Source organism: Falco peregrinus, chromosome 2 (assembly GCF_023634155.1).
Source record: "Falco peregrinus isolate bFalPer1 chromosome 2, bFalPer1.pri, whole genome shotgun sequence".
Lineage (NCBI taxonomy): Eukaryota > Metazoa > Chordata > Aves > Falconiformes > Falconidae > Falco > Falco peregrinus.
In genome coordinates this window covers 105,574,604-105,590,846 of record NC_073722.1, presented here as the reverse complement: position 1 = coordinate 105,590,846, position 16,243 = coordinate 105,574,604, and the positions used below count along the sequence as shown (strand labels likewise).

Here is a 16,243-nt window from a genome sequence, read left to right as displayed (position 1 = left end):
GGTGGCCATTCCCACCCTTTGAAGCCCAGGGGGATATTCGCTGGCATGTACGTGTCCCTGCTGAGCCATGCTGCACCGTGCCTCCAGAGCCAGTGATACATCAGCTGTAACGCACTCACTTGGGGCAATATCTTCAAAAAGCAAAAAATCCCCCTGGAGGGGATGCTTGCTGCCATTTTATTGGGGTGCCCACCCCCCCACGGCCCGTGTACTTACCAGGAAGACAAGGCAATGCAGGAACAGGGTGTAGAAGAAGGCAACAGTGCGAGCTGTCTTATTGGACAGGATGAGCCGCCCCTGCAGCAAGAGCAGAACGGAAAAAACCCATTTTAATGTGGGTCAGTGGAAACCAGCCGTCCCCGTGCACAGGCTCGGAGAGACCCCGGCCAAGACCGGGGCCCTGTTTCTGCTAGACCCTACATAAACATATAGGCAAGGAGAGATGCTTTGCCACCAATCCGTGCCCACCTCCGAGCGGCCGCTTTCCCTCAAGTGGCTGCCACAAGTGCCTGTACTCTCAGCCCCAAATTGCCCAAATCGAGGTGAATTCAGGGCTGTGAACAGTGGTATTTCCCCCCAAAAAACTCTCTCGGGGGGTCATATTCGTCCACCTTTACCCCAGCTTTCTCCACCTGCTCTACCTGCTCCCGTGGCACCAGCCCTGACTCAGTGCTTGCCTGCAGCTCAGCGTCGCTCTGGAGAGAAACCCCGGCAGTAATTAAGTCTCTCGTATTTTTAATTCATGAGCTCAAAGAACTTGCGACTTGCAGCATCCCCTCGCCGCCTCCTTGGCAGGGCAGCTGAGCAAACGCTGTGCTGCTATTCCCGAAGGCTGGCCCCGGTGCGCAGCCCTGCCTGCACCCCAGCTCTGGTGCGGGACCCCAGGAGTGACTTCAGAGGGCGATTTTGTAGCCAGACCCACAGCGATGGGGCAGCTTCTCCAGTGCCCTGGCACATTTTAGGGGTGACTGCTCTGCACCCTGGGGTTTGTATGTTCCTCCAGCCCCTGGCATCCCTGCGAACCTCCAGCCAGCTCAGCCTACAGCCAACACGGTCCCGTGCCGTGGCTCTGGACCCACTGGCAGCAAAGAGCCGATAAAGTGGGATTAAAGGCTTGGTACAGCGTGCAGCCCCCAGCTCTGGCAGCGGCGAGGCTTTATGCTGGCTGAGAGCCGTGCACACCCTCTGCCAGGCTGCACTGGTGGCTGAGCACCTTAGAAAATGTGAGCTCTCATGGCTGCTGGTCACTGCTGGGCTAGGATTTTAGGGGAGCTGTGTGCCAGACCACTAGCTGCTCTCCCCGCTAACAGGCTGGTGTGGTCCGGGCAGATCCCTGGGGTCCCACAGCTTGTCCTGCTGCCCTTCCTACTTGTCACTGTTAGGGAAGGACTTCACCCCCCCTTGCTCAGCCATGAGTACAGCTCTCGGGCATGTATGTGCTGCCTCCTTCTGTGGCCGGTCCCCAGCACGGCTGCCACGAGGTAGAGGAGCATCAGTGGCCCTTGGGAAGGCACACAGCACTGCCAGGGCTAAAGCAAAGCAAAGTCCCAGAGTAGGGACTGCCAGGTGGACATTGCTCTGGGGGATTTTGGAGAGCAACCAGAAATGTGGACATTCCTTGGGTATCTTTGAAACCTCACTAAACCTGGTCTACAGGTTTACCCATTGGTTTACCCTCCACCTTTGCCAGCCTGCAGAGATGTCCAAGCTCTCCAGGGTCTAGAAACCCTGTGGGGCCGGGCAGGGTCATGCTCCAGCCCCTCGTTTTGGAGAGGCCACCACACAGCAGCCGGACTCTGGTGATGTCCGAGCTCTTCTGGCCCACGACACTGGGGTCCCAACGGGAAAACCTTCGTGTCCACCCCTTCAAAAGAGCCAGTCAGGAGTAACCACAGCCTAGAAAAGCAGCTTTACGAAGGACAGATCCTACCTTCCTACACAGCAACTTTTTATTCCCGCTGTAAAAGCTAGGGATTCATTATGGACATAAGCACATTCCCCAACCACCACGCGGGCTTTCCGAAGCTGGCATTAAAACCCACAGATCTCCCACCAAAGCAATCCTGGGCTGAAATCTTCTTTGCTATTCATGGCCACAGCGGAGGCTGCTGTAACAAACAAGATTATGTTCTTAAATATTCCCAAGGAATAACTCCCCTAAGTCAGTTTTTTTGTAAATGCCTTTCATTAATTCTCCGTGGTGCTGGCACGCCACCCAATCCATATTCATGTTGGCATTTGCTTGGTTTTTATGCAAATGACAACTTTGCCTTTATTACAAGATATTTCTGCATTCCGTGGCTGTTGTAGACCAGCGGTCCCACATTAACCTCTGTTGCGCTAGATAGCCGGGGGTTAACTCAGCCCAAACCTGCTCCTGCTCCTGCTGCTAATGTCACAAATTCAAACAGAAGTCAGAGCTTCTCAATAATCACATTTTTAGCTCAAAAAGTAGCATTCAATCCTAAGAGACGGCAGCCAAAACCCGCGGTGGCAGCAGCAGCCCACCCGCTCGCCACGGCTCAGGTGAGGACCCTCTGCTGCTGTAGACATCGGCAGCTCCCCAGTATTTTCCCTGATGTTTTTTTGGAAGGAAGAACCAGAGCACCAAGGGTCAGGGCCTGGGAAGAGGTTTTCCTGGAAAACGTGATAAGGAACCACTGTGTGCCTGAGGATGCTGGGCTGTGTGAGGCAGAGCATCGCCCAGGAGCACGGGACCCTCTGCAGCCTGTCACACATCCACTCCCCAGCTGTGCAGGCTGCTGGGGCTCTCCGGGTGAGTCTCCTGTGAGGAGCCAGGCTGAGCTGACCCAAACTGCATGCTGTGTGCAACCTGGCTTCACCCCCAGGCCAGCCCTGGGCTGGGGTGCAGTGCTGAGCCCCCCAGCCCTGTACAAATGAGAGGAGAGGTGCTTCCCGCAGCCCTTCGCATCCCACTCCCAGCATTGCCCCGGGAAGCTGTGGGCACGGCCTGGGGGACACAGTGGTTCATGGCAATGCTCTGAGACACACGCTGTCCCCGAGCTCCTGGGTCACACCCTGACACCGCAGTGGCCTGGGCTGTGGCATTGCTGGCTGGGTCACCCGCTCTGGCCAGGACCCCCTGGGAACACTGTGGGAGGGAGTCGGGGAATGGGGAAGGAAAAAGCAAGGGTGGAAAGTGGTTTCTCCTAAGCCAAGCCCCAGTACGGCCCCAGCATGGTCTGCCCCTCTGCCCGGGGGAGCAGGGATGGGTTCTGCCCCCCACCCGGGGCTAAGCCCGGCAGCAGCATCCCCTGCGTGGGCACTGGGCTACAATCCTCTTGCCACCCACTCGGCATGGCGGGGGCAGCCCACTCACCATGCTCAGCGTGGCTTTATCCCAGGGACTGAGGCTCAGGTACTTGCGCTGGCGTTCCTGCAAGTAAATGGTACAAGAAGCTGATTTTGAGGCTCAGAGGGCTGATTTGGGGTTTGCAAATCAGGGAAGGAGCTCTGTGCCCTCAGATGCTCCCACTCCCCCACGCACACAGCCACAGGAGACATCGTGTGGGCAGAATGACTTTTTCTTTTAATTTTTTAAAGCAAATGGCATTTGAGTGCGCTTTGTTTTCTAGAGTGCTGTCCTCTGGATTTCATCCAGGCAATGAAATAATCTCCCTGAGAGGTTTCATTTTCTGGCTGCTCCTTCCCTTCAACACGCCTGGTCCACCTTGCTGCGAGCAAAACCAGAACTGAGCAAAACGACCTGCTCGGTGCCCGCGGCGCGTGGCAAAGGCTTTTTTGCTTCCTGAGCTGGGCAAAGCCGTGCTCGGATGCCGAAGCAGTGCCGGCAGAGTCCCAGCCTGGCTGCAGGAGGTAGCGATCCCACGGCAGAAAGAGGGGCTGATGCACAGGGAGGGTGCTGGGGGCTTTTTGTACCTTCCTGCTGAAGGAGGAGAAGGGGTCCAGGCGCTCTTCGTACTGGGAGGAGTAGCGCTGCTCCGTGTCGTCCCTGCTGCCGCCCTGTGGGAGCAAAGGCAGGGTGAGACCCAGCGGGTGCTCGTGGAGCTGCCTGCACCTATCCTGCCTGCTGCAAGCGGTGTACGGACACCCAGCACAGGGCCAGAGCCCCACCCCACCCCCCGTGCCCCTGAGCTCCTCATTTGGAAGAATTGACCCCCAAAGCGTGGAGCAGCACAGCCCAGAGCTCCCCCACAGGACCGGCAGCATCTGTCCCCTTCACAAAGGAGCATCACAACGGGACCATTTAACAAATTCCTTTCGTCCACGGGGACTCCACCTGTGTCTCCCTATTTTTCACCATTTCCATGAAATAATGGTCACCTGTGTCACCCCAGAGTGCTCACCTGGAACCGCTGGGGCTAGTGCAAACCCCACTCTGAATTCCTTTGCTGCTGGGCCAGCGGGTAGGAGGGACATGGTGGTTTAGGGGGAGGAAATCGTTGTTTAATACAGCTGTTATGAGCTGGGCAAAGGACAAGGAAAATGAAAACTCCTTGACAGAAGTGAAAGATTTAGGTCGGCTCAGACAGGCTGGGTTTTAAACTTCTCCTGGGACAGAGGTTCCCCTTGCCCAGCCTCAGAGGAGGAACGGCAGCAGCAAGCCCCGAGGATGCTCCTGCAGCCTGCGCATCCCTGCTCCTCGTTCTGCTGACGCTACCTCTGCAGGTCATGAGAACTGCAGATTCCACACCGTTCCTACCCAAAACCAGCCTGGAAACGACACCACATGTCGAGGCATGGTCACAGTCTGGCACGAGCCCTGGCTCCCAGCTCCCCGGGCTGCACGTCCCTGCTCAGGGGCTCTGGTGCTAGCCCATCTCTCCCCCAGCACCGTGCCTTCTCCAGCACCGTGACGCTGACATTTACCAAGGTCTTTTTGGACCTGCTGCTGCTTGTCCTGCCTGGCATAACACGATGGCCGGTGGCTCTTTCACCACGGGTAAACCCCGCTGCACGCAGACCTTTAGCAAATATGCCCTTACGCGCCGCAATACGATCCACAGGTCACCATGCAGTTAGAAGCCAGCGATGAGACCAGCTCCCAATTTAGGGGCGATGAATTCACTATAGCCTGGCCTTATTGAATGATCTTTGATGATTATTTTTAACGTGTCACATGCCTGATTAGGTGGTGAATTATGCAATCCCCCGTGCTGCTGTGTCGAAGGCTTTTGCTCTTTAGATCATGTGAATGGCATTCAGGGGTTGCCTTGTGGCAGCAGATAAACATGGATATGATCTTCCACGGGAGAAACGGGCAAAAATGTCAGAGGGGCTGACCCAGCATCATCACTGAGACATAAATAAAAGAACCAAATAAGGTCCTTCACGGCTGTAGGAGTTTCCCATCCCCAAATGCTATTAAAATACCCATTGATAAAATGGCCTCAGTCCAGCCAGTGCAGAAAGGCAGCAGCTTTGGGGGAGGGTGGCAGGGCAGGCAGCAGGCACGGTGAGGAGCTGGCATTTGAACCAACGTCCCACCCCCTGTTATTGTCATTTTTGCATTTCCAAGGAAAGCTGGAGGTCACGGTAGCCCAGCTCTGACCAAGGAGGTGGTTGCAATCAAAAGCTCCCCGTGCAGCAGTCTGACACACTTGCAAACCCGCCAGGGATTCCCAGGGATGAAACCCCTGAGGGGCACAGCATGAACCGAGCAGGTTATAGCAAAGTCTGCCCCCCCTCCCCAGCCTCCTCTTGGCATTACTGGGATGACTGGGGTGGTTTTGGGCTGGTTTCTGCTCTGCTGGGGACAGGCCCTGGCTGCCCAGGGCAGCGGGAAGCTGAGCAGCTCGCTCTGCTTGCCACAAGAAATCCAGGGTGTTGGGGAAGGAGCACAGGTATGACAGGATGAATTATTTCTCAGGCTCTAACTGCAGGAATTTATTGCAGGTCCTGATTTAACCTCTTGTTGCCCAGTCGGGCAGGAGCACCCATGACTTGCCTGCTGGAGCATCACGCTGCCAGAGTGAGCATCCAAGGGGTCTGTAGCAGCCCTTTTGGGGTGGGAATCTGGGCTTCTGGCATCGAAGTTATCGGACGCCCTTCAGCACATTTAAAAATTACCCTCCCAGCAGTGAGGCTGGGCAGTGGCCCCCCTAGACAGAGCACTGCAGCCTTTTTCACCCCCGTTAGCTCCCATTTTCTAACTTTCATGCAAGGTGCATGTGGGTAATGTACAATTTCCCCATTGCTCCTGTACACCCAGGGTAATGGTCTGCGTTGGGGGTCGGTCTGTCCGTGTGAGCCCAGCCCACCACTCACCCGGCCGGGGTAGCTCTGCAGGAACTTGATCTTCTCGTAGAGCTTGATGTTGTCGGCTCTCAGGTTGTCCAGCTCGCTCTGCAGGGCATGCACCGTGTGCTGCATCATGCGGTTCTCCTGCATGTGGGGAGCAAGGGGGCTGTTAGCAGCGAGGCCGGGGGGAGTACAGGATCTAACCGGGTGTGAGGCAGAAGCGGGGGTTGAGTTGGTGCAACCAGCCAGGGTTCACTCCTCTCTCAGCTTTCAATCCCCCAGCTCTGAATTAAAATTGCTCCCAAATTAACATTGCCCCAGCTGCAACTGAACAGGGCCCCCAGTCTGGAACCATTAACGAACCTGATCCCACCGTGGTTGAAGAAGGGTTGGGGCAGCCAAGGGGGCTGGGGGTGGCTTTGTGCTGAGACTTGGCCACCACGGGACAATCCGTGCCCCTGAACTGGAGCACCACCGCTGGGCTGGGGGAGGCTTTGGTTCTGCTAACAGCAGAATATATTTTTTTCTTGCTTGCAGTGCCACTGCCTGCGTTGTGCTGCTAATGAACTCCCCGCGGGTCATTAAAGCAGCCAGCCCCAGACTGCAGCCCCTGCAGCCCCCGCCAGCCGCCCTCCCCACCCGACGTACCCCCTCCAGCTCCTGGTTCCTGGCCCGGAAGCGTTCCCTCTGGCTGGAGATGATGGAGAGGAGCGAGTCCACCTGGCCCTCGGGGAATGAGGTGCCAGGGGACGGCGGGTGACCTGCGGACAGCACTTGGCATGAGAAATGACCTGGCAGATGCCCCCCACCCACTGCAGAGCGAGTGGGGCTTGCTCAAGGTGTCTCCTCCAACGCTGCGGGACCTCAGGGGCACCCAGGCAGATACACTCCTGTGCACAGCTATTCCAACACCGACTAGGTTTTATGCCTTTTTTTTGTTGTTTTGTTTAAATTTTGGGGGATTTGTGCTGGGAATGGAGAGGTTCACTCCCCAGGGAAAACCAACTGCATTATTTGGTGCAACCTGTTGCTGCCTTCCCATGACCCCAACCCTCCCAGCCCCTGCCAGACTCTTCCCCCCCTGTCATTTCTGCAGCAGCTGTAGCCCTAAGAAAAGACCGAGTGCCACCACTGTCCCCTCCATCCACATCCCCTTCCCCTCCTTGCACCACAGTCACCTCCATTTCATACTTTCTCCTCTTTCAGCCAGCCCAGCAAAGCAGGGGCTGCTCGCCTGCAGCCATCACCAGCTTGCTGTGCCTGGGAGCCCCACTTTGTGGGTGTCCCCCGTGGCTGCCCCCCATGACAGGGCTCTGCAGGTGCCTGGGGTGTGTGTGCTGTGGCCATCCCTCCTAACTCTGCATCTCTGGCAGTGGGAGGCATCCAGGACCAGGGAGAAATATGTCCCTGAGGCTGTGACTCAACGGGCTGCACAGAGGAGCTATTCATAGCGCAGGATGGGTGGCTGCAGGTTGTTTGGCTTGGTGGGACTGTTGCCGTGATACTGTTTATCGTGTGTTTTCAAACCCTTTCAAAACAAAAAACAACCCCCCCCCCAAAAAAAAAAAAAAAAGGAGAGGAAGTGGGTTTTCATCCAGAGGAGCCAAGCATCATTATTTGATTCATTTTCTCCTGCAGACCTTGGTGCAGCAAGCCAATGTCAAGGAAATGTTCAGCTCGCTGGCTCTGGAGGGGGTTTGGTGGGGCAAGAGCAGGAGTTAAAGCGCAGGGTGTTTGGTTCAGCCTGGTTTCACCAGCTCAGCACAGAGCTGGGCCTGGCATGTACCCGCTGCACCATCTTGGGAGCAGCTGGAGGACTGGCAAACTCGGCACAGATGGAAACCCATCACCGGCCCCAGTGAAGGGCAAACGGAGCAGGTGATGTCTGTGCCTGCTTAGGAGCATCCTCATGCTGCCATCCCCGCCCATGGCACCAGGATGGCCCCGCCAGCACCTTGGCTCCCAGCACGGCTCCAGCTTCGCACCTGCCTCGCACCCACCGTAAAACAGCGCCGTGGCCTCCTTGATGGGCTCGGGGATCTTCTCCAGGCTGGGGATGGCCGCACCCTGGGCAGTGCAAGCAGAAGGGATTAAGCACTTCCCACACACCCAAAGTCACCTGGTCAAAGCAAACCCCTCCTGGATCTTGCTACCACCCCAGCACCCATAGCCTCGTGGGAAGCGTCGTACAAAACAGGCACTCCACAAGGATCGAGGCTGAGACAACAGGGAGAGGCTGGTGGTGTTCAACCCTCAGATCACATCCTTTTCCTGGGAAGGAGAAGGGCTGGATGGGCCCTGGATGTCACCACTGCCACTCCCTCCCACACCAGCACTGTCCCAGTGCATGGGCATGATGTGACCCTGTGCTACGTGAGTCATGAGAAAGAAAGAAAAAGGCAAAAAGAAAAAAAAAAAGGAAAGAAAATAAAAAAGAGGTGATAAAACAACTCCCATGCTTGCTGTTGACCCCCATCAGTGACAGTCAGCCCCCAGGGCCACGTTGAGTGGTCCCTGCCCACTGCTGGGAGCCAAGCGCCGTGGGTCGGGGTTACCTCTGCATCCGGGCGATGCACGGCGGACAGGGCTTGGATGGTGCTGAGGTCGTGCTCCAGCTTGGCGATGAGCTCCTTTTGGCCAGCCAGCGTGGACACAGCCTCCGTCAGCTGGATCTGCAGCTCCGCACAGCGCACTGGAAAACAGAGCCAGGGCCATCACCCAGGGCTGGCCCAAACCCCCAGGTTTCACCAGGCGGACATGGAAAAGCTGAGCAACCCCCACCTGGAGCACCAAAGCCAAGTCAGAGCAGCAGCCTCCTTTTCTCCTTATTTCTGGGGGCAGCAGGAAGAACCGCGCTGCTCTGCTCCCGGTGAAAGGGAGCAGGGGTCCAGCCCACCTTGGTGATGCCTCAGGGTGGGCTGCCATCCCGATGCAGGACCCGTGCCATGTCCCAGTGCCACAGGCAATTGTGAGCAGGCAGCTGCTTGCACCCGTGTGGCTGCTTCAAGTGCATCAGCAAGGTATTTTTGGTGCTGCAGGGGGTACCTGGCAGCACCCTAGCCGGGCAGGGTGGGGGGACCTGGGGGGGAATGAGGGGAGCTGAGCCCACAAACTGATTCCCAGGCCTGGTCTGCCCAGAAAAGGGGTGATGGAGGCGGCTCTGGGCAGCACGTCCCCAGCTGTGGGCACTGGGACAGGCACGTGCGGGGCAGATGGCTGCTGTGGGTGTTGGAGTGGGGCGAAGGACATCTCCCAGGAGGGGCTCAGGTGGGACCAATCCTGCCCCCAGGTGCTGGGTGAGGCTGTGCAGCCTCCAGCATCCCCTCTCGGCCAATTTTCAACAAACGAGCCCTCTTTCCAGTTGCTTCCCCCCCCCCCCCCCCCCCCCCCCCCCGAGTAAAACCCACGCCCTAAACCACAACAGGCGCTCGCTGGAATGCTCCAGGAGCAAAACAAAAGCCTCTCGTTCCCCTCGTATAACCCCAGCCCAGATGTGAAGCAACGGAGAGACACGTCAGGGCCAAAACACAGCTCCAGCGAGAGGCACAGGACCAGCACCGCAGGGCAAGCTCCTTGCTCCATTTGCAAATCCACGCCGAAACACAGAGCATCAGCAAGCAGCAGCCCTGTCCTGCAGCACAGATCTGCCTTTTCACCTTTCTCCCTTGTTGCCAGCAATGCCTGGGCCTCTGCCTGGCTGAAAAACCTGCTCAGATCAAGGTTCAGACCCTGTGTTTTGCACCACCAGCCTCTCCGCCGCAGGGATGCAGGATACATCCCTCTGCGCCTGGATTTCCAGGTGGGTGAAAGCTCAGGTCTCAGCTGTTCCACTCCCTCCCTGATAATTCCCGTTGTAATTATTCCCCTAAATTCCAGACGGCTGGAAGGCAAAAAAAATTCCTCATTTATCAACAGCCAGGGAGCAAGAAATGCGAAGGCTGCCTGGGAAGCAGCCGCGCTGGGGGAGAAGCGAGGACAGACTGTTGCACCCGCAGGGCCTCCTACCCTCTCTGAAGACTTCAGACGAGTGGTGCAACGGGTGCAGCTCAATTCCAGTCCTGCTGGGATGGGAGCTGCCCCGTGCACCCTGAAATTGGCTGCCATGGGGCGGGAGGGGGGGTTCTTACATGGGGCTGGATGCCCTGCAGAGTCTGGCTGGGAGGGTTGGGTTCAGAGCAGCAGCGATGGGGGCTCCAGTGAAGCCATGCCCAAAGCCAGCCCAGCTTTCCCGTGAAGCAGGAGCTTTGCCAAGGTGCAAATTTTCCCCATTTTTGTCAGAAATGCAATTCCAGTGTTATTGATAAGGGACCAAGCCTGCCTGCAGGGACAGGGAGGCAACACATGCTTCAGACGCGACATGTGGATTGATATTTCCCCCCCCCCCCCGTCTATTTGCATTTTATAGGTCCCAAATCAAAGGCTGAGGAGCCACCAGGAGCAGCTGTGATAAAGGTGCAGTCCCACTGGAGGTCAGTGTTTCTCAAGAAATGGGGATCGCTGCCTGCTCCCGAAACATGGGTGGCCTGCTGCAAAATACTTGCATTAACAAGATTTGGAAAGAAGAAAACCTCTTCCCTACGGTTAATTATTTAATTGGCTATCTCTTTAAATTGCATTAAAATGTAATTGGGAAGCTATTACTAGCCAAACATGGGTTGTGGGGCCCAATTCTGCACAAGGCAGCCCTGAGCATCGTGCGAAGGGCCTGATGCTGCTGCTGGGAGCTGATGCTGGGAGCAGAGCAGAGGGCTGGCTGGGGCAGGACATGTCCCCCTGCCCCCCACCCTGCCCAAAAATCCTCTGCAGCACTGAGCTTTGGCACCCTGCTGAAGGAGACCTGAGCCTCGGATACCAGCTCCTGAGTTTCTCTCTTAAATTATTATTTTTTTTTGCTTTGAAGTTACATGGACCGAGCTTTTCAGTTTGGTTAGGAGAGAAGGGTCACTGCAGAAACACGGCTCCCAGTTTTACAGAAAGCTGCATCCTTCCTTCCCTTGGGTTTCTGCACCCTTCCTTCCCTTGGGTTTCTGCATCCTTCCTTCCCTTGGGTTTCACTGCCTCGGCACTGGCCAGGCTCCTACAAACCATCCATGAAAACAGAAAAGACTGGAACCGTGTCTAACACTGAAAGCAACCAAAGTGCACGGAGCTTCTCTCTCATCTCCCCTTCAGCATCTCCTGTCACAGTTGCTTTGTGGTGGGTTTGGTTTTTAATCATAATTTTCTTTTTTCAAAGGGGCAGTGGCCACCCACCAGCTCATCACTTCTCTACCAGCACCTCTTCACCTCCAGCAGTGGGGGGACGGCTCTCCCAGGAAGGCAGGTCAGTTCAAGCATTGAGATGGAGCAAAAGAAAATCTGCCTTTGTCTTCTCTTAAGCTTCTGTGCTGGAAGGCCCTTGCTCTGACCCCTCAGATGTGCAAATGCCTCAAAAGCTGCAGAAGACCGAGAGGTACAGCAGAAGATAATGGGACAAAGAAGGTGAAGCCCTGGGGAAACTGGGATTTGAAACCACGTGTCTTTAGCCTCAGACTCTGTCATCCCTGACTTTTGAGGCAATGGAGAAACTGGGCCTGACATTGCCATCACCTTGGGAAGAAACTGGGCAACCAAACGCCGGCAGGGGCCACCTGCCTTGCCTGGTGCCACGCTCCAGTGCTGCTCGGCACAGGCTGGTCTGGTTTTTCCTTGTCTGTTACATGAAAAACAAGAGGCTGAGACTGGAGTTTTACTGAAAAAGATCTTCTGCTTTCCTGGGAGTCCTTGGGAAGGTGGCAGAGCAGATGGGAGCGGGACTGTAGGGTTTTGCATGGGACACTAGTCAAGTCCCCAGATAGCAGTTGGTTGGTTGGGTGAGCTCTCCTTGTTCAGGGTTTGCTTAATTCAAATTCCCCATGACGCTGATCCTAAATACCTGAGCTGGCCATCGGTCATGGAAAAATGTTTCCAGGCTCCCAGGAGTTTGGTGGAAACGACCTGTGACAAACCCAGGGCAAGGAGCAAGTCCCCAGCACAGCCACCGACCTCTGGCTGCCAACCCCTGAACTTGGGTTAGTACCCTACCACCACAACTCGATCCTCCTGGGGAATCCCGGGCTTGAAGAGAAGCACCTTTCAGGAAAACCATCAGCCACAAGCCTCTTCCCACACCCCTGATGTGCCCGACCAGATCTTCAAGTCTTTTCTGCATCATGGAGCACGTGGCCCGATGGAACGTGACGGGAGCAGGGAGGTGGATCAGGCCCTCTGCAAGGAACCAACCACTTTGCAAAAGACTGCTCATCCATCAGGAAGAATAATATTGGTAAGGCTCTTGAAAAACATCACATCTTGCCCCAAACTGAAGGAGAGATTAGGAAAAGCCCCCGCGCGCGGAGTGTGCTGTACGGAGGCCGTCTGTCCTGGGAAGTCTAACGGTACCTCCAAGCCGCTGCCTGAGGAGCACAGCCACAGGTGACATCGCCGTGGGATGAGTGTTTCTCCAAAAATGTGAAGTGTCTGTGCGGACAGGCCGTGTGGTGAGACACAAAGGTGTCTCATGCGGAGGGGAAACAAAACAGTCCTAACATGAGAATAAAATATTCAGCGGAATCTCACACTTCTTTCACGGCGGATAGCCCCATCAGTCTTGCGCTGCTCCAAAGCTGCAAGTTCAAATCCTTTTAGTGACTGTCAAGGGGAAAGAAGTCCCGGAGCCCCCAGCTGCCCAAGCATGTTCACAGGGAGCACCGAGCCCAGCAGATGCAGGGGCTCATCAGAAGCGCCTGTGAGCCAGCCAGCCCAGCGCCATCACAGAGCAACAGCAACTTTGACTCCTGTAACAAGCCCCAGCAACTGGACTCCCTTGGCAAATCATCCAAAATAAACAGCATCTGTTTTCACAGATGGAGAAAATTAAGACATACTAGCAACTTAGTTTGAAGTTATAAGGCCAGACATAAATAAATGAGAGGCAATCTTTCCATAAGATGGTGGCTTGATTACTGGGGATGCAGACAGATGAATAAATCACCTTGGGGTGAGATAGGCTGTAACTTGCTACACATCCATGAGACCGGAGTAACTGCTCATGTGCATCCTCTGAGCCTGAAGGAAATGAGAAGTAAGTGGAATTGCTGAAGGGATCTGCAGGGTAGGAGCACACACATGGGCAGTTACTGCAAATTAGCTGATGCTCTGCAAGTTCACACCCTGATTTGCCTGATGGTAACTTTTTAATCTCCCTCCATTACTGTCTGGCCTCCTTCAATTTACATAACTGTAAAATAATAAAACAAGCAGAGAGGTGATGTGGCACGCTAGGAGCTTTCTTTGAAAAACTATCCTCTCAGAAGTCAACTGAAGTGCATTGAAACCCACTACTTCAAAGGTTTTCAGTCTATTTTATTGACTGGAAGGAAGATGATGGTAAGATAACTAAAGCTGGGAGCACCTTGACATGAAGGCTGAGAAATCCAGGCACAGAGCTGGAGACTCATTCAACACAAACACTGAGTCTGAATGTGCCAGGACGAGGAATGGGAGCCAAAGGAAGAAGCAGAAAACCGAGTCTGCCACAGGCCCTTTGATTTTTCCAGCTCGTTCACCCTTCCCCATGTTGGGTCACTCCAGTTAATGACTGGGTTGCTGCGGACAGTTACTTAAAAGCTGCAATCATCGTTCTTCACCATGCAGGAATAAGTGCTAAGGCACTCGCTGGCATCTCCCTCCCGTGGGCCTTCTCAAACCAACAAAGTCTTACCTCCGGTCCTACCTGATGCCAGAGCGCCCAGGTTTATACATAAACTAAGACTCTTGAAATACTTGGCATTTACCTTTTAAGGAAGTCTGAAAAAGACAGTTCTGTTATTGCCCAAAGTCCTGCTCCCCTTCCAGGAGAATCAAAGGAGGTGACTTGACTCAGCGCTTTGTAGCTGGAGGAATGAGGGGGACATGGTCCATACGCTGCAGATTCAGTCCTGGATGAACCAGGTGATTTTCTCTGTCCTTTTCTTGGTCCACGAAGATGCCAAGGAAGAAAGATCTGAGCCAAAACCCTTCCCGCAACAGGAAGGCTGCCAAAGGCCTTTCAGTGTTGTACATCTCAAAGGTTCTGGTTCTGTCTTGACCCTTTTGTAGCGTGGGACAACATTTCTGCACGGTACAGAGTCACGTGGGAGTCATTCAATCTGACTCAACTTTTATGCAAAGGCTTTTCCTTGGGGCCACCACTGCTGTGAGCTGTCGGTAGGCTGAGAAAGGGGACAAGGCAGGCAATGATTGAATATTTCTCTTCTACAAGGCATCAGAGCCCTGTCTCTCAAATTAAGCAGAGTCCTCTGAGGTGCAAATCTGTTCAGAAGTAAAGGCTGAAGCACGGGTTGTAGCAGAAAAGCCCAACTGAGCCAGCTTCTGAGGTCCACCTCGCCTCACGTAAGGCAATGCAAAATCATCACCCGAAGGGTGTATATTCTTCCAAGAATCTCCCCAGAGTGAATAAAGATACTGGAGATCAAGTGTTCCAGAGATCCCACCAACACTGCAGAAGTCACACAAGAACTGGGCTTTTGGGACATTTTCAAACAACCTCTAGAAATCTCCAGGGAGGGAGGAAAGGTTAGTCAGCTCCAGGAGCACCCAAGCAGCTGAAATGCCTAGATAATGTTAATCTGGGAATCATCTCAACCTGCAACTTTGCTCATGGGTAGCATTAGGCTGCCCTTTCTCTAATTTCTGTACCTGCCACAAGATTATTCACTGATCAGGCCTTCTGGAAGCTTTCTGAAAGGGCAAAAAAAGCAAGCAGGTGATAAAAAGAATGACATCTCTAAAAGCCATCTGCAACTCCTAGCACAATCTACCTAGTCTTTAGCCACAGTTTGCTACCAGCCCTGAAAAAGCTCCAGGAATGAAGTGATGGGGTTGCTCTGCAGATACAGAAGCTGTAAAAGAAGATGGGAACCTTCAGTGACATCCCCGAGGGACATATGTAGATGTGCAGTCTGAGACAGCAAGGCCTGGACTGGCACCAGTGAAGGCAGCAAGAACAACCCTTTGTATTTTTACTTTTGTGTGCTCTCAAGAAGACCAGAAGAAGTAGGGACAGTAGAAACCAGATCGCATCCAACACCTTGAGGACAAAATTTGAGACTTCATCTGCCCAAGTGACAAAGGGCTGGGAGCACGGGGAGAAAACCTCTCACCCTAGCTGCCACGCTCATTACGACACACAAGCATCCTTCTTTGAGTCCCCTGCAGCTTTTTTCACCAGCGCCTGTAGATACATCTGGGAAAGCGGCCTTGGGGAAGAGCAAAAATGAGCTACATGACTGCAGCAAGCCGAGTGCCCGTGCTCAGCACATGGCTACCCAGCTCCCCAGGCGCCGGCTGCCGGCAGAGGAGGCGCAGGCAAGACTTTTGCTCCCTCCCCTTCTTTCCCCCCCCTCTTTTCACATTTTGAGGGCCTGCTGGGAAGGAGAGGTTTGAAGGATTTGTCCTTCCCTTTCCTCCTGGCCCAGCCATTCCAAAATAAACAGCCCCCAGCAAAGAAACACAGTACTGCTTAATAAATTCACCCTGTAAGGATAGAGATTTCATAGAAGAACGGATTATTTCCAAGGGTACTAAGATAATTACATGGGTAACTAGGAAGAGTTCAAGAGAACAGTTTGAATTTTCTTATCAGTTTCCCATAGCTTGGAGCAAAAAGCAAATAAAATGCTCTACTGTAATCAAATCATGTTTTCTGAAGCCCTCTGTTGGCAAGTACAGTTTCTTCACCACTTCCATTAAAACAGAAATACTTAGAAGAAAACAATAGCATTTCAAAATGGAAAGAAGTGTGGCCCAAAAGCACCACATCGGCTGCTCACAGCGAGTTCTTACCTGGTGGGACCACGATGCCCTGTGAAAAAACACACCCCTTCCCACTGAAAGACAAACTGCCCCTGGCTGACTGCGGGGCAGGATCAGGCCCACGGCCAGTACCTGTGGCACCGAGGTGCTCAGCGGGTGCTAACTTACTCCTGCACCTAAGGATACA

General features: G+C 54.4%; 1 protein-coding gene across 1 annotated transcript in view; it reads right to left on the bottom strand.

The window, feature by feature from the left end:
* Positions 1-16,243, bottom strand: part of CUX1 (cut like homeobox 1) — a 281,435-nt gene that overhangs the window by 3,973 nt on the left and 261,219 nt on the right. The window contains exons 15-21 of the mRNA XM_055797921.1: positions 8,778-8,914; positions 8,223-8,289; positions 6,871-6,983; positions 6,250-6,366; positions 3,901-3,984; positions 3,341-3,397; positions 217-297 (exon numbers count right to left, since the gene is read on the bottom strand). Of these exons, the coding sequence (XP_055653896.1) occupies positions 217-297; positions 3,341-3,397; positions 3,901-3,984; positions 6,250-6,366; positions 6,871-6,983; positions 8,223-8,289; positions 8,778-8,914 (656 nt within the window). The remainder of the gene's footprint in view (positions 1-216; positions 298-3,340; positions 3,398-3,900; positions 3,985-6,249; positions 6,367-6,870; positions 6,984-8,222; positions 8,290-8,777; positions 8,915-16,243) is intronic.